At 35.0% G+C, this 21,453-nt stretch overlaps 4 protein-coding genes and 1 long non-coding RNA gene across 6 annotated transcripts; 2 read left to right on the top strand and 3 right to left on the bottom strand.

Moving 5' to 3' along the window:
- The first annotated feature begins 420 nt into the window (after nt 1-420).
- On the top strand, nt 421-3,554 carry PPK1 (putative protein kinase 1). The gene is made up of 5 exons (XM_079056863.1): nt 421-768; nt 1,166-2,292; nt 2,393-2,593; nt 2,689-2,850; nt 2,955-3,554. Exons 1-5 carry the CDS (start codon nt 612-614, stop codon nt 3,498-3,500), a joined length of 2,193 nt encoding a protein of 730 aa, XP_078912989.1. The 5' UTR covers nt 421-611; the 3' UTR covers nt 3,501-3,554.
- A 128-nt stretch (nt 3,555-3,682) lies between these two features.
- On the bottom strand, nt 3,683-4,900 carry LOC145122497 (Pleckstrin homology (PH) domain superfamily protein). The gene is made up of 2 exons (XM_079058093.1): nt 4,367-4,900; nt 3,683-4,042 (listed from the first exon to the last, which is right to left on the bottom strand). Exons 1-2 carry the CDS (start codon nt 4,691-4,693, stop codon nt 3,683-3,685), a joined length of 687 nt encoding a protein of 228 aa, XP_078914219.1. The 5' UTR covers nt 4,694-4,900.
- A 392-nt stretch (nt 4,901-5,292) lies between these two features.
- Nucleotides 5,293-6,453, bottom strand: LOC145119094 (Thioredoxin superfamily protein). Its single transcript, XM_079054727.1, has 3 exons — nt 6,094-6,453; nt 5,913-6,002; nt 5,293-5,496 (listed from the first exon to the last, which is right to left on the bottom strand). Exons 1-3 carry the CDS (start codon nt 6,376-6,378, stop codon nt 5,413-5,415), a joined length of 459 nt encoding a protein of 152 aa, XP_078910853.1. The 5' UTR covers nt 6,379-6,453; the 3' UTR covers nt 5,293-5,412.
- A 6,167-nt stretch (nt 6,454-12,620) lies between these two features.
- Nucleotides 12,621-14,424, top strand: LOC145120951 (uncharacterized). 2 transcript variants are annotated; one of them, XR_013714435.1, is made up of 4 exons: nt 12,621-12,825; nt 12,918-13,073; nt 13,196-13,333; nt 14,074-14,424. It is a non-coding gene; the product is annotated as an uncharacterized LOC145120951 (long non-coding RNA). The 2 variants fall into 2 exon arrangements; XR_013714434.1 differs by having other exon boundaries at nt 12,918-13,333.
- Nucleotides 14,425-17,313: 2,889 nt separating this feature from the next.
- On the bottom strand, nt 17,314-20,698 carry LOC145120870 (C2 calcium/lipid-binding plant phosphoribosyltransferase family protein). Its single transcript, XM_079056664.1, has one exon. It carries the CDS (start codon nt 20,463-20,465, stop codon nt 17,397-17,399), a length of 3,069 nt encoding a protein of 1,022 aa, XP_078912790.1. The 5' UTR covers nt 20,466-20,698; the 3' UTR covers nt 17,314-17,396.
- Nucleotides 20,699-21,453: the final 755 nt, after the last annotated feature.

Below are 21,453 nucleotides of genomic sequence, written 5' to 3'. Positions count from 1 at the left end.
GTCTGATGCAGTTTCCGGACTTCGGTCCGATGCAGTGGGCAAGGCCCAGTAGTTGCTTTATATGTTATTGTATGGTATGTGGTAGTTTGGGGGAGCTCACTAAGCTTTGTGCTTACAGTTTCAGTTTTTGGTTTCAGGTACTTCCGCAAGTAAGGGGAAGAGCTCGGGATGATGACATGACACACACCACAACTTCAGTTTATCCTGGGAGTTTTATTCGGATATTTTGATATGTTTTGACACCAGTTGATTTGATAAATTTATTATGACATTTTGAGACGCCATGAATTTATCTTTTAATATTTGATATTATGGTTTAATAAAGTTTTCAAACGAAAATTTTTGAGTTGTAATTTTGGGACGTTACACCCAAAATAATCGTAGACGTGGTGAGAGCGCCAAACATATGTTTTGAAATTGGAATCTCACTCTCCAGTCTTCCCACGCACACACAAACACACGCTTGTGGAGGCGTTGTCCATGAGTTGCTCGGCCATGGTCGATGGATCATCGTAGAGCTTTGATGGCATCCGCTTTCAACTTCAATTAGTCTCAGCTCGTGGCCGCATTCTGTGTAATATATGCAACAGAAATGCCTGTGAAATCCGTCCATGGACAGCAGGGAGGAGGATAACCTTCCGGCAGACCACAACCATGATTCCAATCTCTACCGTTCATTTAACGCAAGCACGTCTTCTTCTTCATCTTCCTTCAACTCTTCTCCCCCTGACTTCCTCCGTAATGTACAAGCCGCCTTCAAGCGCCATCGTAATCTCTCTCTCTCTCTCTCTCTCTCTCTCTCTCTCGCTTGCTATTTCTCTTTGATTTTATAGTTTCAGTTCAAATCTTAGTTATTCGCTTCTCACGAGATTATGAAATTAGGGTTTTGTTTTACCCATGTCCAAATTTCGAGGGCTTCAGCAGCTGGTCTAATTTATTAGTAAAAATTAGGGTTTCTTTTGACTTAATTTAGAGATAGAGGACTCACTTCTCTTCCTTCAGTTGCTTGGCTGATACATCAATTCAGGGTTACCTAGTGGCTGGAAATTTTCAACGGGTCACCAACCTAGGGTTTTCAGTGTCATCTATCCGAATACTCTTTATTGGTTTATGTTGGAAATTTTATTTGCAGATCCCTCAACTTAGGGTTTTCTTCACATTGCAGGTATGATGCCTCGGATGAACTTGAACAACTTCCAACCTAGACGATTAGTGGCTCATCGACAGGAAACATCAAATAGCTCAAGCCCAATACTAGATTCCAAAACGGATGAATCTCATCATGTTTCAGCAAAACCATTGGCCAAGAATATGATGACTCTTACCACTTATAATCATGAATCCGCTTCAGTCACACCGCCTTCGATTTCAGGCACACCTACTGAAGAAGGGAAGTTTAAATCAATTGATGCTCAGAGATGTCAACCTAGTATTAACTGTGACTGTAAAAACAGAAATTCTTTTGATTTGCCATGCTTACAATGCAAACAAGTTGTACCAGTTGATGCTCCAAAGAAGGTTCAGTTTGCATTGGAAAATGATGCAAGATCTCATATGGGTTCACTTGCATTGACAGAAATGGAATGTGACACAAATAATCAACTAAATGCCCCAGCTGTTCTCAATCATGATCCAAATCTCCAGAATGTTCATAATTTGGATTCTGATCTTACTTCAAGGCCTAATGATGAAAGAAACTTCCTACAAAGTGACTTTGGACACCACATGACTTCATCTTCAAACCTTGGCTCAACTTGTTGTGCCACAACACTAGTGAATTCAGTACATGCTCCCATGGTTAATTCAACAACACACAGTTGTCCTGAAAACAAATGTGAGCTTCCTAGAAATCAGCAAGGTAAAGAAACAGGGTCTTCTTCTTCTAGCATGCTTAAAGATCCTCCTCCTGTTTCTGACAAGTCAACCAAGGGGGACCCACTTTCAGTTGATGCTATTGATTTAAAGAATGATGTGAAATCAGCATCTTTGAAGTCTGGAAAGCAGGAAAAGCCTGCTTCAAAGAAAGATTCTTCAGCACCTCGTAAGCGAAATTATGATCCGGATTTGTTTTTTAAGGTTAATGGAAAACTCTATCAAAGGCTTGGAAAGATAGGCAGTGGAGGAAGTAGTGAGGTCCATAAAGTAATTTCTCAAGATTGTACAATCTATGCATTGAAAAAGATAAAGCTTAAAGGTCGTGACTATGCAACTGCATATGGGTTCTGTCAGGAAATTGAATATTTAAACAAACTCAAAGGAAAAGACCATATTATCCAACTCATTGATTATGAGGTACGTGGTTTTATTGTAGCATCACTTCCAGACACAAGGGGTAAAATTGTCATTTACTCTCATTAGTCTTGACTGCTTCTAACATTCATCTTCTTCTTAGGTGACAGATAAGGCTTTGCTGAAGGAAGTGATGAGTGGTTGTATGAGCAATAAAGATGGAAGAGTGAAGGAAGATGGGTGTATATACATGGTACTTGAATATGGTGAAATAGATTTAGCTCACATGCTCTCACACAAATGGAGGGAACTTGACACTTCCAGCTCCACCATTGATGAGAACTGGCTTCGTTTTTACTGGCAGGTTTCTATCAATACCTTCAATCCCTCATTTTTCCAGTTTTTACCTTTTTCAATATCTATAAATGAATAAAAGTACATTGGTATTTGCATTTGCAGCAAATACTTTTAGCTGTTAAAACCATTCATGAGGAACGAATTGTGCACTCAGACTTGAAGCCAGCCAACTTTCTCCTTGTGAGAGGCTCCCTCAAACTTATAGATTTTGGTATTGCAAAAGCTATTTTAAGTGACACCACAAACATTCAACGCGATTCTCAGGTTACTCAATCATCTCTCTTTCTTTTTTACTTAATTAGTCCAGTAAACTAAATATGACGGACATTAACCCTGTTTTTATGTATATCTTTTTTTTTTTTTTAAAGGTGGGGACACTGAGTTACATGTCCCCTGAAGCATTCATGTGCAATGAAACAGATGCAAATGGGAACACCATAAAATGCGGTAGACCCTCAGACATTTGGTCACTCGGATGTATACTTTACCAAATGGTATATGGAAAAACACCATTTGCTGATTACACAACTTTTTGGGCAAAATTCAAAGTCATAACCGATCCAAATCATGAAATCCATTACCAACCACCTCCCCCAAATCCATGGCTTCTTGACCTAATCAAGAAGTGCCTCGCGTGGGACCGCAAACAAAGATGGACTATCCCTCAACTCCTTCAACACCCTTTCCTTGTCCCCCCGATTCCGGTTCCGGTGTCCGACCGGAATCTTATTCAGTTGGTTTCCGATTCCTGTCGCGAAGATCGGAATGCGATGTTGATGTGTTCGAGGCTTCAAGAATTGGTGACTGATCCGATCGGTTTGGGATCGGTTGATGAAAAATGTAAGTTGCTTGATGAAATGTCGAGGCTTTGTATTCAATTGAAGGAGTTGTTAGGTAAACCGGAATCTAATTAGTTGATATGTATGTAAAAGTATGTATTTTTGTGTTGATTTTGTATTAAGAAACAATTGATATTTTAGGTTTGTGATAAAAAGTTTTCTCAAAAAAAAACATATATATATATATATATATATATATATATATATATATATATATATATATATATATATGAATTTGAATTATGATAATACATACTCTATGACATATCTAAAGTTTCAATGAGAAGTGCGACTTTTTTCCGAAGAAGTGCGAGTTGATCTTGCATTATTAAAAACTCATTCCTCATAATCCTTTCGGCATCTTGAATGATTGCCTCATTTACACCTTCTTGCAATAGTCGTGCTCTTAGCTTTTCTGTAGACACTGTTGTAACACTGGTTATAGGGTTCAACAATTCGCTGTTAGACATTCGTGGGAACATCCGCTTCACTGCCTTTAAAGCTTCCATCCATTCCATTTGATCTTCCCGTGTGTGCGCTTTCAAGTGCATCCCTTTTGTTCCCGTAAATATTGAAAATCGTCTATCATCCGATCTACTTTCACAAATAGATGATACCTACACAAAAAATACACAAGGGAACAGTATAAGTATCTTATTGTTATGTATATAAAAATATTTGGCTGTTATGTATCTACAAATAAGTTTAAATAAAGCCAAGAATGGTTTTATAATCCCAATAAAACCACATGTGCACGCTAGTGAAGTGAGCTATACGTGCTCGAAACTATGTCGTTTTGAGAGGTATAACCAATTCTACACCTTAATTTTTGTACATAACAACCAAAAGTTGAATTTTTCGACAAAAGAATGAATATATGATCAAATGCATCATGCAAATCCACACAATCATGCAATGGAATGGATAAAATATGATACAACCTTGAGATGAAGTTCACCAAGCGGCTTGCGGTGGTGAGGATGATTAACATGGCGGGGATTGTGATTATGAGTACCAATGATCCGGCATTCTTTATCGGCTTCTTTGGTGGCAATGGGGCTATGAATCTTGTAGTAGGAAAGCACACCATCTTGTAACACAAACCATCTTGGTCGCCAACGTTTCCCACAGTTTATCCATTTAAGCAATATCCCTGCCACCCTTGTGCCTACCGTTGGATTTGCTGGTGGCTCTGCAACATGAGGATGAACATGGTGGTTGTTGATGGCGGAAGAAGGAGGAGGAGGCATGGTTTGTGGCGGGGACATGACAATGGCAATGGTGGATGGATCATGGATGTTGGTTGGCCGGAGAGAGAATAGAAAGAGAAATGGTGTGCGGTTATTTAGGCGAAGTAACAGTTAATCTTAAGGATAAGGATAGGTAATATCCACTATCGCCATTAATGTATTTCTCATATTTATTCGTGGTCCTAAACCAATCTTTAATTTTCTCCTTCCTCGTTAATAGTTTTAAAAAATTATCTATGATCTATGCAATCTTAAAATATAATTATAACAAAAATATTATTTATATTTTTAATTTTTAAAATATATATATATATATATATATATATATATATATTCAATTGAAGCTTTGAAAATTTTAAAAAGATGAATATATAGTGAAGATTATACAAATAAAAGTAATTTATATATTTTTTTTCATTATATTCCCCAAAAGCAATGTGAATCATGTACACAACAACCACAAGAAGCCCAATGCTAAGACTCAAACACTTGTGGGGGCATCTACCAAAAACACAAATAACATGCAGTGAATTTCATTGGTTGAGTTTAATAAAACTCGAATGTACAAGTAGATAGGGATAAAAGAGTCATTTTATGGTATGATTACGACCAATGAGTTGATAACAAAGATGAAGGATAATATATGATCAGCAATCAATATTTTTGACATTTGTGTATTCTCATTATCTTTATGAAATGAGATGGAACTTGGAAGCATAACAATATTGATCTATTATCTAATTGTCTTTACTCAAAGCAGCTGCCAATTTCGTTTGGATGTGGTCGACTGCAGCACGAGGAGAAAATCTAGGAATTATTTCCTGCAACACCACAAACTTTATCAACCACAAATTTCTAATACTGATACAAAATTAAACCAAAATCCAACTTCATTTTCTTCATCTATGAGTTGCAACCTACAATGTGTCTGATACACTGTTTGTGTATCAATGTCAAATCTGTTCTAATCACAAGCTAAAGTTGTTCATGATCTGATTATGCTATTCCTACCCTGATTTGCCTAAAGTTGTTAGCATTATCTTTGGTATCATCTTAAACTACTAATCTTCTTCATATATCAGTGCAAATATATCCATGGATCCTTTTGAAGAACCTGTTTTAATAGGAAACCCTTATATGCGTTTAATTAAAACATAAACGACTACTTGTAATCGAAGATATATCAATTCAGAAGGTGGGGTATCTTTGTATTTAATTAGGGCACAAATTGACTAACCTCGGTGCCATCAGAACGGAGTCTTGCCAAGACCGGGATCTCATACTGATATGCTCTTTCCCATTCAGGATTGCTAGTTATATCCCTAATCTGATACACCATCATAAGTGGTAAGACGTAGATTAAGGATTATTGAAACGACAATCATGGGGGATTAGAGAGAAAGAGGTATGGTACCTACCTGCAACTCGACGTCATGGAGGGAGTAGGAATCAGGTGAAGGAGAAGAAAGAGAGAAGGCGGAATGAAGCTTTTCTTTGAGGCCATCGCACAAACAGCAGCCAGGCTTGGAGTAAAGTATCAGCTGCTTTCTTGATGCGGATTCGGAGGAGGAAGAGTAACTGCAGGAGGTAACAGAAAAGATGGCGGGGCTCCCGGATTTGACATTCAGCCTGCGAGTAAAGTTCATCATGGTCGTCGGTAATGTTTGTCTTGCTGGTAACAGTGCAATCGCCGCGGCGGCCATATTTTCTTCCCTCGTGAAAACGCCCAATTTTCCGATGCTGTTGATAGGAATAAAAAACTGTCAAAAACGAAACTCTAAAAAAGTCTCAATGCCCCCCAATTTTTAAATATGCTCGTTTTGTACCCACAACTTAACTTTATATGGTTTTTTTTTTTTTTTTTTTTTTTTTTTTTTTTTTTTTTCAAGTTCACAATTAGAAAACAAATGCGACCCCAAATATATACTAGGTTAGGGTTTGAGTTTAACTCGAATTGCTATGGAGCTTTATGTACATTTTAACCCGCTATGTTACAAAATTGTCTTTTAGTAATCTTCAAGTTTTATGTATATTTTAACGAATTAATGTTATAAAATAGTTTTTAGTACTTGTCAGTTTGTCTTTCATAATTATCGATTTCAGTTGGTTAACAATACGGGGCGAGCATATTAACTGAAAAAACGAACCATAACCAAATTAACTGATATCACCGAACTGTTTTAACCAAACCATTACTAAAAGATACGGTTCAGTTTCTAATTTTTATTAACCAACTACATATGGTTCAGTTATGGTTTTTATTAAAAATCGAAACATTATAAACCGAACCAAACCAATAATATTAATAATGTTTTTAATATAATATAATATTAAATATATGATATGTAATTATATTGAGAATTGAAAATTTAAAGGATAATTATTTGGAGTTAGATAGGATAAGTAATATTCTATCAATACAATTATATATACAGTTATATACAATAATACAATCATTTATTTTTTATAACGATAGACTTATGTCATCTTAGACCATTTTGGTTAACCGATATTAACCATTAACCGACTAAAACCGTTAACCAAAACCAATATCTACCGCTACCCAATGGTTATCGAAATACATTAACCAATTCTAGTAGTTATGGTTCGGTTTTGACCAATAACCGGATAAGCTGTCTCATACACACCCCTACGTGGCATCCCATACGACATCCAATATGACAAAATGTGTACATATAATGTCTATTTGGTGTCCATGTAGATTTTTATAAAATTCAATAGTGTGATTATTGTAATAATTATAGAATCAATGAAATTAAGGTTTTGTTTGTGAAGATGATATAAATTAATAAAAAGGATAAATACAATGAGAACAATCAACCTGAAGACCCAACAACAACCAACCCTTGAAAACCCAAATGCAAATGGGTTTTTATCTTATTTACAATTTCAACGCTTCATCTTAACAAAAAAAAAAACATAATCATTTGTTATAATAATAAGAAGAAATAGTTATTATAATCATAATATTATTTTCTTTTACAAAAATCAAAGACACATGTAAAATAGTTATAAACTGCACCGTCTGAATGATTCATGTTAACCCGTCACAAGGCTTACGTAAAAGATTAATTGTAGAACACTAGTAACATAGTGGGTGTGCTATGGTTTGAACCATGAACCCTATTATGTGAAGTTTCACTCTAACCATTAGGATCTCCGCACAATACACAGGGATAACTTTGCCACTTTGGATTTCATATAGATGTGACATAGGATTGGATAATGTTTTACCTGATTAGAAATCACGTTAGTGGCGTAATAGAAATACAAACAATAATTTATTGCACTAATAAATATAATCAAAAGAGAGCCGCTTTATATCACTAATGATTATTATTACACCTTAGATACATAGTTAAGCCCTCACTACCCTTTGAAAACTTTTTTTTATATCACTTGGTGTGATTAGGAATGACAACGGGGCGGGGCATGGTTTCCCAAACCCGAACCCGATTTCCAGATATGTGCCCGAACCCGACCCGAAACCCGACGGGTTTCTTATCGGGGCGCCCCGTCGGGGCTGAAACTTTCCCCGAACCCGACCCTAAACCCGAAACCCGATAATTACCCGAAAACCCGACCCTATAACCCGAAATATGGCAGAAAATAAAAAAGGAAAAAACTATAAATACAGAATGATAAATTAAGACGTTGCATAGGCTTAAAATACCAAATAAGTTCTTAAATTATTTAACCAAATAGAAATTACTAATAGTCTAATATTGTAACATCAACCAACCAACCAAAACACGCAAGTACACAACATGAAAAACTAAGTCATCACAATAATACATTACCACTTAACATTAAAACAAAGTTACAAACTCAAAATCAAACAAAATCATCCAAACTTGTTGTCTCGCTTTCTTTAGTGTTTTCCTACAAAATATTAAACAAATTCAAAATCAAACCAAATCATGGAAACTATATAAAATTAATATTTTTAGAAGTGTCGTTTTACCTCTTCCACATCATAATCAAATTCAACAGAACGACAATATGCCTCGGTCTCTTCAGAACAAGTTGTTGTATAAAATTAATATTAATATTATTAATATGCAAAAAGATTCACAATTTCATATAATTAATATAAAATAGTATACTACCTCGAATTTCATTCAACAACCAACTTTGAGCACACATTAAAGCCTCCAATGTGCAAGTAAATGTTTTGTGCCATTCTTGCTATCTGCACCCAACCATTTAGAGCAATATTTACATCTTGCTTTTACTTCACCATTCAATTTAAATTTTATAAAATGTTGCCATGCCGGTGAACTTGTTGCCCTTTTCGAACCAACAACTTCATCTCCATCTTCATCAAAAACTGTATCATTAATATTTGTCCCATCTTGTTGATCCACAGAATCAGTATTTTGTTGATTAGAACCCGAACCTCCCACATCTTGACTACTTGCAGTTGGAGCATGATTTTGACTGGTTGAATTCATATTTCCTGAAAAATAACAACCAATGTAATATCATATTCAACAATTGTAAACAGATTCTAAACATGATAAAGAATGGGTCCTATATAAAAACATGGGGAAAAGTGGAGAGACCAAATTATAATATTTATTATTTTCTTTTAATTTGTTGGTTATTGTTTCTATCATTAGTGATTTAGGTAACTATTATTCATTGTAGAAATATGCATACTAAGTACTAAAGTCTATTTAGTATCAACTTTAAATTTCTAAAGGTTTAAATAGTTGAGTTTGGTACCCCAAGGCATATACAATCAGAAAAAGATCTGTTATCACTTATCAGACAATTCTTTTAGCAAGTATCAGCATCTAAAGAACCATCTTTTCTATATTTCACAAGCTGCTATATAACTAAATTTTTCGTTCTAGCCTCTCAAAAAATCTCATTTCCACTATCCTTATATGAGACAGATATTATCATTCAAGATTAGGAATGGCAACAACACAGGCTGTGATCGATTTACTATACAGGGAAAGAAAGATGAAGAGAAAGAAAGATTACGATTTCAAGAATCCAAATTACCACAAAGAAGCTGTGATCGATTGATTATGATAAATTTCAAGAAAAAAGGAAGAGAAAGAAAGATGCGATCGATTACCTGTGATTGTTTCAATTGCTTGGCGTCGATCGAAGAGAAACTGAGAAAGAATGGAAATATCGCAGGCGTGGCGTCGATCGATTGATTAAAGGGTTGCTCCGTCCGTCCGTCGCCTCGTCCGTCCGTCGCTGCTTGCTGGTCGATGGTCGTCGCACGCGCACCATCGAAGGCGGCAGGCTCGTAGTCGTAGCTTGCGCTTTGATTTCATTGAATTTGAAAAATGGAAATATTAGATATGTCGGCTGTAACCTAGAAGGCATGAACGAGTTTTGTTAGGGTTATTTTTCCAGGGGGCTGAAGTGTAATAATATATATATATATATATATATATATATATATATATATATATATATATATATTCAGGGCGGGTCGGGTCGGGGCAGACACAACCCAGTCCGTGTGATACTCGTAAACTTTATATGCAACTTTTTAAACGGTTAGAGAAGTTTAAGGTGGATGTATGCACTATAAAACATATATGGTATGATCTAAAAGTATCATGCAAGTTATGTTGGCGGAAGTTGAAAGTAGAATGTTATTTATGTTCTAAGTAGCATACTATTTGGCAGTACATGTCCTATTTCGGTGCAAGATTTAAATGTTTAAGTTAGTTTGATTTGAACCTAAGACTAAAATGATTTAAATCCAAAATAGTCGACTTAATATGACTTAAAACATGAAAGTTAGGACAAAATCGACAAAGGACTGTATAGGACGCGTCTCCAGCAGATAATACAAGTATCTATACACTCAGAGCATCGGTATTCAAAGTAATTATTGTGTGGTATTATATATATATATATATATATATATATCTCCCTATCTAATAAAAGAATAGCTTTATTCTCCTTTTGACATGTGTCATTTTATTAGGCCACCTAATTAATACATATTTTATTCTTCTTTTGCCATGTGTTGCCATATTATATCTCCTAATTAATGCATGCCATTTGTAAACCTATTAATTCTCCATTTCAAATTTCAAATTTCAAAATTTCCACTCAAACTACATTAAATTAATAACATTAGATTAAAAATTAAAATAAACTTAATACAAATTATAAAGTGATATAATTTCACATATTTATTTAAATCAATGATTAAAATTTATATAACTAAAAAATCTCTTAATTAATAATTTATTTGAAATAATTGTTTAATAATTTTTAGTTATTATTTTAAAAGTTTAATTAATTGTATAACTGTGGTTCTCACGGGTTATATACTAGTATATATATATATATATATATATATATATATATATATATATATATATATATATATATATAGGTTCAGGTTCATTTGAGACCATTCTAATTTTGTGAAACCGTGAGACCACAGCTAAAAATAATTTTAAAATGCAAAATAAATGGAAAAATCCAAAAAATATTTTTTTAAATATTATTTTCGGAACTTGAATTAACTAAAACAAAATAAAAAAAATAAAAAAAAAATCCCGTTTTTTTTGAAAAATACGTGAAATATTCTAATAGAATATTACACTTACATATTCTAAAAAATAATTTTAAAATGCAAAATAAATTGAAAAATCTAAAAATTCTTTTTTTAAATATTATTTTCGGAACTTGAATTAACTAAAAAAAAATAAAAAAAAAATTCCATTTTTTTTGAAAAATACGTGAAATGTTCTAATAGAATATTATACTGTACATATTCTAAAAAATAATTTTAAAATGCAAAATAAATGGAAAAATCCAAAAATTCTTTTTTTAAATATTATTTTCGGAACTTGAATTAAATAAAAAAAAAATAAAAAAAAAATAAAAAAAAATTAGGCCGTCTCACATGAACCTAACCCTAGGGTTAGGTTCAAGTTCCGAAAATAATATTTAAAAAAAGAATTTTTGGATTTTTCCATTTATTTTGCATTTTAAAATTATTTTTAGATTTGGTCTCACGGTCTCACAAAATTAGAATGGTCTCAAATGAACCTGAACATATATATATATATATATATATATATATATATATATATATATATATATATATATATATATATATATATATATATATATCCCTATTCTAATAAATGAATAGGTTTATTTTGTATTGGCAAGTGTCATTATATTAGAACTTCTCATTAATATTATATGTCCCATATAATTGCATTTGTCAACATATTAATTATCCATTTCAAATTTTAAATTTCTCACCTTAATTACATTAAATATTAATTTCAAATTTTAAATTTTTTCACTTTAATTGTATTAAATTAATAACATTAGATTAACAAATAAAATAAAATTAATACAAATTATAAGGTGGTATAATTTCACGTATTCGATTATAATTTTATATAACTAAAAAAATATCTCTTAAATAATAATTTATTTAAAGTAATTGATTAATAATTTTGATTTTTTAATATGAAAGTTTAATTAACTTTATAACTGTGGTTCTCACGGGTTATAAACTAGTGTGTGTGTGTATATATATATATATATATATATATATATATATATATATATATATATATATATATATATATATATATATATATATATATATATATATAGAGAGAGAGAGAGAGAGAGAGAGAGAGAGAGAGATATATATATATGTTCAGGTATTCAAAATAATTATTGTGTGGTTGTAGAAATCATTGTGGACCAATCATTTCAAATTTAATTAATTTGATTTTTTATTAATAGATAAGGGTATAATAGTAATCTTGTATATTCATTAAATAATATTCTTAATTATAATCCCATTTTTTTTTAAACAATTAAATTCAAATAAAAAAAAATCCAACTTTTAATCTTTTATATATATTATCTCTTAAGCCGATAACTCTTCAACTCGTTATGTCTTCAAAGCCCTAATTTCTTTAAAGCCGATATCGCTTCAACTCGTTATATCTTCAAAGCCTATATCTACCACTTGCCCTCTGATGTCAAGTTCTTCATTCTTCACGTCGATGTTGGTGTTCTTGTGGTGAACAAAAGATATCCGCAACCGATTATCACATGATGATGTCGATTACATCTGTGGTGTCGATCCAAGGAGGAAGACGAGGCAGGTAAAACTTCTTGGTTCTCTTTTTCTTTCTTTATTTCCGTCTATCTTCCTTCTTCTCGATTTTTTTCTCTAACTGATAACCACCTTGCCTAGTGATTGCATAAATATTGAAAATTTTCCATCTGGGTGTTGAAGATCAAAACAATTAGTGACTCAAAACTGGCGATTGAATCATCTTTGAGTCGAGAAATTGGGGAAAAGAAGAAACCCCTATTGGGTTGCCCTTCGTCCGAATCATCTTTGACCCAGGTTAGCAATTCCCGTTGATTCAGTTTCTTTGTTTTTTTTTCCATGATCAAATCATTTGAAACTCTGAATTTCTAAATGGGTTTGAACCCCGTTTTGTTGAATTATCAAAAAAATTCCATTAGAGAAGAGATTTATAGCATTAAATTGGTGTCACACACGTTCTTGTTGACTTGTTCTATCATGTTGTGAGAACTGTAGCTACTTCAAGATGGAGGAGGATCATGAACATGTCAAGGATGCACTACCCCTAATATTACCGGGTAATGATTTATACCCTAAAAAACATAGGATGCATGAAAGGCTATACATATTTTGCATAGGACTGTGGGTTTAGTTAAAGAAGATACATTTGTTTTAAAACATGATATGTGATATCTGTTTTGACTTGTACAAACATTAATTAATTGGGAAAGGATGAAAGTGAAGGCCATAGCTCACATAGATCCAATAAAGCTTGTAGTTTTAAGATAATCTAGCAGTGTATCTTCTATTATAATTTTGGACAGAATCGAATGATGTGCAAGACTATCCATTGTGTGGGTTCCTAGAAAGACATATTGAAATAAATGGATTTAATTTTTTATTTTAATCTGTTCAATTTGAAAATGTTTGCATGCTTTGAGAAAACGAGGCTTACGAGGTAATTCCAATTTGTTTTACTTGCTAAATGCAAGTTGAAAGCTAAGGATTTGATTTTTTTTTAATTTCTTTTTCACATAATGATCAGGTTAAGTAAAACTTATGAGGTAATTCCAACAGAATGCATACGGTAATTGTAAATTTAATTCCAATTCTATTGGAATGGAATCACGAATTCCAATTACGTTGGAATGGAATATGTATATTTTCTCACTGATTTATGCATGTTTTACAATTCTTGATTATTGGTTTTGGTGCAATTCACAAGTCCGCATATTTTTCCACAGGAATTTAGTTTTTTATTTTTCATTTGCTAATGCAATATTGGATTCTAAACTACAATTTGGTTTTGTTTTCACAGAAGTTGATGCTTGAAGAACGAACCACAAGATTGAAAGTGATTCTAAGCAACATTATTCTTTTAGAATGTATTAGTGTCTTTGTTAGATTTTGATAGGGATGAGCAAAAGGACCGGGGAACCGGCCGGAACCGGTCCCGGAACCGGCACCCGATGGAACCGGTCGGGCCGGGACCTATACTATAATTTTGTGATTATTTGGAACCGGGACCCGGTAAGAACCGGCTGTTGGAACCGGCTCAAAACCGGGAACCGGACCGGCTAGAAAAAACCCCATGTCGTTGGCTTTGTCGCATAATTCATAAAAGTAGTTACCATGAAAGTAGTATTACAAATTACGGTGGCAAAAATAATTATCTTGACAACTGATTATAGTACTTCCTTTTATATGGATGTTCGTCTATATTTAATGTCAGAAAATTTTCAACAAAGTCCAAAATCCGCAAAAAAAGAGGAGGGATAGTGGAAAGTAAATTTACATAATTATGAGAGAAATATGCTCAAAACAAAACTTCAAAATCATATATACCCTCGTCAATAGTTGTTTCTATCATATCTAAGTCATAAAATCAACAATTGTGCATTCTTGATCCGTACATTTTGCAACGATGAGTTCATGTTACTTTCTCATGGAAACGCACTGTTTTTAATTTTCCAAACGTATACTTTAATGTTCATGTGTGTACAAGTTTTGGAAGCAAGTATGAAAATAAAACTTGGATTAAATTGTAAATAAAAATAAAAAATTAAAACAGTTGGATTGCATCTATGAAAAGAAAAAAATAATAGAATATGTAACTGATTTAGGCCATCCATGTTGTAGAATAGAGATGGTTTCACGACATCCTTTATAGCTTCAACCCTTCAACGCCACTTCATTCTAAAGTCACGTCCTCTTTACACATGTGGGTACCACCATTGTAGAAGCTCTATATACAAAAACATTAAGGTTCATGGATTTCCAGTGGATTACTTTTAAGTTTTAAACATCCACTGATAATATAATATTATAATTTATAATACTAGCTTATACAAGTGCTGGTGAGATAGTGCCAACATTACCTTTAAACATCCACTTCTTCACAAATCACAACCAACCAATAAAACGCAAAGTAATCGATTGGTGGTAATTAAGGGAAACTCTAATGGGAACATCTTTTGCTACAATTAAGTCGTTGGATACATCAAAATATAGCCGGTTCCAATATGACTAAATGTGTTTGGTAAAAATTGGAGGTAGCCGGTTCCAAAATCGAAAAACCGGCAAAAACCGGACCCGCAACCGGAACCGGTAGAACCGGAACCGGTAGAACCGCCGGGTCGGTTTGGTTCTAGATTTTGGCTGAAGCCGGTTCCCCGGTCCGGTCCGGTTCGGTCCTTTTGCTCATCCCTAGATTTTGATGTTTTCTTTCCCGATTTGAAAGTTTTTTTAGTTTTATTCTTTAACAATAAATGTAATTGTTAGCAATTGTTATCCGTATTCTATAAGAGTTAATGTAATTTTTGTTTTTATTCTTCAATTGATGGTTCAATAATTTGTTATTCTACAAGAAGTTTTTAAAGTCATGATCAAGAAATAGGTTCAAAAATATTTTTATTATTTATTGTTCAAAAATATTTTTATTTTTGAATATACTCATAAACATATTCTGTCAGAATGTCCGAATTAGAAGAATTATAATTCGTAAAATCGGATTTTTAAAAATAACAACATCTATGATCCCTTAAATATGCAATTTTCCTTTATTAAATCTATATTAATTGACTAAAATACCATTGTAATTAAATTAGATGATAATTTTCAATTATATTTAATTCAATAATATGTATTAATCACTTTTCTTAAAATAAGTAAAATGATTGGCCCACAATCATTCCTACATCCACACGATAATTAGTTAAAATAGAATAACCTAGGCCTATATATATATATATATATATATATATATATATATATATATATAGAGAGAGAGAGAGAGAGAGAGAGAGAGAATTTAGTTGCACAGTCCACTCTTAAACAAACATGTTTAGTTTGCATGTTGTTAAGTTGGGGAAAATGTGGTTAAGTTTAACTTAAACGGGTAATACCATTTTAACTTCATTTGCTGCGGTCTTTGTTCTAGACCCGTTGGACAATTTCTAAGGCGAATTTTGGAAAAAGTACACTATTTTCAAAGAATTAGAGCTTATATTAACAATTACTTATTACCTCCGTTAAGCATCAAAGTTGTATCTTCTTTAATCTCCATCTTTTAAATTAGGGTTAAAATTAGGATTTTATCATGAGTGAAGAGGGTTCAACTTCCATAGTCTCTTCTTTCAAACTCAAGTTGGTTTCTCCTATATCATCTTAAGTTGAGGGAGTCTTATAGTATATTGTGTATCTTTCTTACAATGGTGTTAGTATTTACTAGACATGTTCGACCCTGACACTTCGATTGGAGACCCTTTATGATTGGTAGCCCCGTACTATCGTACCATCCACACAACCTAGGACCGCCACTGATGCTACAAATATGTTATTTGGGATTAAACCCTTTCTTATGTTTATCTTATATTATTTTAGAATTTTAGATAATTTCATAGACTCACTTTGTGTTGTAAAATGTAAACTAAACTCAATATGAATAAGAAAAGTTAAAAACCATTCTACAAAACAAATTCAAAACATTATGTACTTTTTGTTAGAAAAACATTCCAACACACTAAACCGTTCAAGTGATCCATGCCACATGGGCATAATGGACTTGACCCACTGAACCCAAAATCGGCAAGCCGTTGTCAGAACTCAGAAGGAATATAAAGCCATCGGGCATTTATTGTTTACCCGATATGGAGGCCGTCGATATTAATGCAAAAATGTAGGATAAGAGACTTAACACTAGCCCCAGCCCCATACCACTTAACCACCTCCTTTTTTTCCTATTAATCAGGTCAATTTACATTCTTTTTAAGAAAACAAAATAAAAACGATATAGGTTGGCTTAAGGGACAACAAATGGAAAAATACAACACTAAATCCAATTTAAAGAGATCCCTTTCAAAGCAAAATGGGATGTCTTTATGTTCCTTCATGGCATTATTCTATTGTCTTTATGTTCGTCCAAAGCAAAAACAGGGTTTGGTGTTACATGTATTGTATGTATTCATTTGTCCATTTACCAATTCAATCACTAAAATTATGCTAATATTGATCATGATCACAGAACTTCATAAATCATAAGATAAAATAACATGCTTCGTTAATCACCAAAAAGAATGAATGATTTTATATCATTTATTGCATTTATTCCATCGAATTATATAAACATAATCAAATATACGATTAGAGAAGCAAATCAGACTTGGAAGGCAATCTCCTGAAAAAGTTAAATGGCACCGACGGCATCCTGTTCCTAAACCTCGGATGCCGGAGCCAGTAAAGTCCAAACAGAACCGCCACCACCTGAAACGGCGTCACATACAAAAACACCGCCCACACCAAAGCAATTATTATAAAAATCGCTGTAGCCCTAGAATCTCGCCAGCTCAGCAACGCCATAGCCCTCTCCCCTTGTGTCGCCATATCCCCAATCACCGTCTGAACTCTTCCGGCAACACTTCTCATCCGATCATACCTCATCCTCACAATATCATTCGGCCGTGAAGTTGGAAACGTGTCAAATTCCTCATCCAATTCATCAGGATGCACCACCTCTGCCTGAGATATCCGCGCATCCATATGCGGTGGATTCCGTGGCCGGAATCGGTAATTCCAAAGTCCGATCACAAAAAGGTAAAGAAACACCGTCGGAAGTATCAATTCTGGGTAGCACACAAGAATCACAAACAAAACGTGTACCAAAATGGTGGTCAACGGATTCCGCCATTGACAAATCCCATCCAACCACCGGAATACAGCGGTGACTCCCGACAAAAGCGACATGATCCGCTTAAAATTCGCTTTGCTCCTCCGTAAACTCCACATATGGTAATCAACGTCGAGCATATACTCGACGTTTTCTCTTTTTAGTGGCGGTTCGGCTCTTGCGAGCCGAATCGCCACTATCATCATCGCCTGGTGTCTCAACCAATCGATGTGTTTAACCGAAATCGGTTGAACATAGTGCATTTTGGGGAGCAGTGGTCTCCCGTACTGAGCGACCATGTTCACCCATGCCATGCAGGTGAACCGGATTGCCAAGTGGAGCTCACCGTGTTTTTTTAAACCATTGGGTGTTAGAACCAATAACGGGTAGTAATGTGTGTAGATTCGATCCGTTTCCAAAGTGGATAACCGGATTCTAACTTTCCCGATCCGTTGGTCGCGTGACTCGTCTTTGTCGCTGATGTGGCAGTTGTCAAAGACGGCTACGGTGATGACTGTACACGGGTCGTAAACTTCCCAGGTGTACTGTTCGTTCCAGCGAGGCGTTAGTGTGTTGAGAAGTGTCCGGGTTCGAACCCATTTGTTACCATATTTAGCGACACAATAAGCGTCAGTCATACGACCCTCTCGAATCTTCATAGGAAGGAGATTTTGTGCACTTAGGATTCCGAGTTCGAGGATTCCGATGCTTTGTTTCCTTAAAAACTTGGAAGACGGCTGTAGATCACTGCTGAAATGGGTGGATTCATCGAGAACATGATATCCGGCGTCTAAACATAATTTGAGCTGAATCTTACTTGCGAACTTGACCTCTTTCTTCTTCTCGGAATCATCGTCCCAGTGGGTGGGTCTCCCGAGGTCAATCCACACAGGTTCCAGAGCTTTTCTGTAATCGATTCTTTGTGGAATTCTACGAACGGGGACATTTGTCCTGCCGACACAAACGTCTTTTCCCAGCCCAATTCGATCCTCAACGCTGATTATAAGAAACTCGTCGAATGGTTCAGAGGCGACGAGCATTAACTCCTCCTGCCAAGAAGGATTCAAGCTTCTGATTTGTGAGATTCTGGTGGTTCGCATCTGGCTTCCGAGGTTTATTTTGACGTAAAACTCAGGGAGCCGACTCCGGTCCACAGGGATGAGATCTTGAGCTTCGATGACGTGAATTCTTAGGTAGAATAATTTTGGAGAAAAATAGACATTTGATCGTGTGTTTGCGAGGTTGTGATGACTAATGCCATGAGCATCGGAGTGCCATGCTCCGGGGAAGGCTTCGTCGGCCTGAGTCCCCATCCAGACAGCGAGCATGATTTCTCCCCTGACTTTTACACCGTTTTTGTCTTCCAGTCTGTACCATTGAGGAGCTAAAGGACTATCCGGCGGGACTCGAGTTGGAACATCGACTATATCGAATCTGATTTTTCCGACGAAATCGTCTTTTGTAATTAAATCTTTATCCTTCACCACCAATTCGAGAATGGTGGACTGTAATCGTTCTTTGGAGAATGCGAAAACCTGGTTCCAGACAGGGTGGTGATTCTTCTCATGGTGTTTTGTGACGCCTTTGTAGTTTCCGAGCTTCACTTCCACGTATGGGTCGAGGCTGCCGGTGACGTCCATCGACGGGAGGTCTCTGGCTTTAACGACGTTTACATACAAGAAATGCATCTGCTCCACCAGATCGTAGGTTGTCGCCGTCTTGTCAGCTCCACGGTACCCCATACGCGCCGCCACCGGCGGCCGTGTCTCCACTAATCCGAAATTCGGTGGTGGTTTTTGCCCCGGGAACTGCTGGTGCATATGCATCATGTTTGGTGGTCCAGCTCTCATGAAGTTGCTTTTGCTTTCCACGGTGACCGGAGGTGGAGCTGCCGGGACCGGTGGTGGCGCGCCTCCGTGGCCGCCGGTGCCGACGGAGAAAAAAGTTCTGACTTCCTTTTGTTTCTCTTTATTCTTCTTCTTTTTCGCATCACTATCGTCGTACTCCTTGTACTCGTTTTCGAAAGGAAAATGATTGTTGTTGATTTCTGCTTCTACAGGGACCTGTTTGGTACTTTTGAAATGATCATTCCAATCATCTTCATGACGAGCATGGTGGTGCTGTTGCGGTGGCGGTAGATTTGAAGAAAACTGACCCTGAACGGCGTAGATTTTAAGAGCGATATCTCCTCGTATATTGGAGAACAATCCACGTTTATCAAGTGGGTATCTCTGGACAAACCCTTCAGTCTCCGACAAAGGCACAGAGTCGCCAGATATCCGAACACGACCAAGAAAGTTTTTCTGATGATTGGGGTTCCGATCATTATATACAGTAACCTCGATAGTGGAGAACGGGAGATTTCTGGGATCTTCAACGTTGAAAACGAGAGTCTCATTCCAAGCCGGGTTGAGATCTCGGATTTTGGTTTGGGTACGCTGGCGTTGGCCGTCGAAATTGACCTCAACAAAAGCGCTTGCAGAGCCTTGGCCGTCTTTGGGCATGAGGTCGGCGGCGTCGATGACTTGTACTACTAGCTTGGCCATGGTTTTCCGGTGGCCGGCTGATGAATTGGAGGAGAAAGTGAATGAATTGGGGGAATGACTAATGACTAATGACGTAGAGGTGAAGGGATGAAGTTTGGTATAGGCGGTGTTGTGTTAGTGTTGTGGTGATGGTGGTGGTTGGGGCCTACCATGGAAGAAGATGGGTCCTGGTTTTTGATTTATCGTTTCGTATATCTCTTTTTGATTCTGTGGTTTGATATGAAAGGAAGTGAAAGCGATTATGTTTGTTCAAATACTCCCTCCGATTCTGGACAAATATACTTCTTTCTTTTTTTCAAACTATTTTTTTATTTTAGGCATATTATTTATTTATATTCTTCTTGCTTTTTACGAATATTATATAATAATAATAATAATGGGGTTAACTAGGTTTTTGGGTTGATTTTGTTATATGTCGAATGTATTAGGTATATAGTTGTTTAGGTGAAGATTTTCCTAACATTTTAAGTTACGTAGTTATTTTGAGTGATAATTCCATTTATTAGTAACCAAATTTCTTAATTACTTTATAATTATGTTAAGATTAATATTGATGATTGTTATAAGAGATCTCTTGTTATAATGATTATTATATCTTTGATATCTTATGAACCTATAACAATGTCACGTAAATTAGAAAAAATTATTAAAATTTGAAAGTTACTTTTTTTATATATAATTTTTTTTACATAGTTTAACAATATATATATATATATATATATATATATATATATATAATCTTTTTATTGCGTTTGGACCGTACGTATTTGGTTCCTAAATTAAGTGTTTGGTTTCTAACTTTTTTTGTTTCTTGCGCCCCGAACCTACCGTACAATTTCATTTTGTTGCGTTGTTCGTCCTTCACAAACATAAAAATATTATATTACCCATATTTATTGTCTTTTTTATATATTATTTATTTATTCATTAGTTCATCGCCCTCATCCGCAACTACCATTGAACACCACTGCCATCGACGGCCATCAAA

The sequence above is a fragment of the Lactuca virosa genome, chromosome 6 (assembly GCF_052849685.1).
Source record: "Lactuca virosa cultivar CGN04683 chromosome 6, Lactuca_virosa_CGN04683_v6, whole genome shotgun sequence".
NCBI classification, from domain to species: domain Eukaryota; kingdom Viridiplantae; phylum Streptophyta; class Magnoliopsida; order Asterales; family Asteraceae; genus Lactuca; species Lactuca virosa.
The sequence above is the reverse complement of the archived record's forward strand: the minus strand, read 5'-3'. Positions and strand labels throughout refer to the sequence as shown.

What these genes read in the sequence shown, in the direction of transcription:
- PPK1 (XM_079056863.1), top strand. Translation starts at nt 612, where the DNA reads ATGGACAGCAGGGAGGAGGATAACCTTCCGGCAGACCACAACCATGAT. An exon ending in AGCCGCCTTCAAGCGCCATC is followed by an intron (nt 769 to 1,165) that starts GTAATCTCTCTC and finishes TTCACATTGCAG; the next exon opens with GTATGATGCCTCGGATGAAC. An exon ending in GGCTTCGTTTTTACTGGCAG is followed by an intron (nt 2,594 to 2,688) that starts GTTTCTATCAAT and finishes TTGCATTTGCAG; the next exon opens with CAAATACTTTTAGCTGTTAA.
- LOC145122497 (XM_079058093.1), bottom strand. Translation starts at nt 4,693, where the DNA reads ATGTCCCCGCCACAAACCATGCCTCCTCCTCCTTCTTCCGCCATCAAC. An exon ending in TTGGTGAACTTCATCTCAAG is followed by an intron (nt 4,043 to 4,366) that starts GTTGTATCATAT and finishes TTTTTTGTGTAG; the next exon opens with GTATCATCTATTTGTGAAAG.
- LOC145119094 (XM_079054727.1), bottom strand. Translation starts at nt 6,378, where the DNA reads ATGGCCGCCGCGGCGATTGCACTGTTACCAGCAAGACAAACATTACCG. An exon ending in TCCATGACGTCGAGTTGCAG is followed by an intron (nt 6,003 to 6,093) that starts GTAGGTACCATA and finishes ATGGTGTATCAG; the next exon opens with ATTAGGGATATAACTAGCAA. An exon ending in TCCGTTCTGATGGCACCGAG is followed by an intron (nt 5,497 to 5,912) that starts GTTAGTCAATTT and finishes GTGGTGTTGCAG; the next exon opens with GAAATAATTCCTAGATTTTC.
- LOC145120870 (XM_079056664.1), bottom strand. Translation starts at nt 20,465, where the DNA reads ATGGCCAAGCTAGTAGTACAAGTCATCGACGCCGCCGACCTCATGCCC.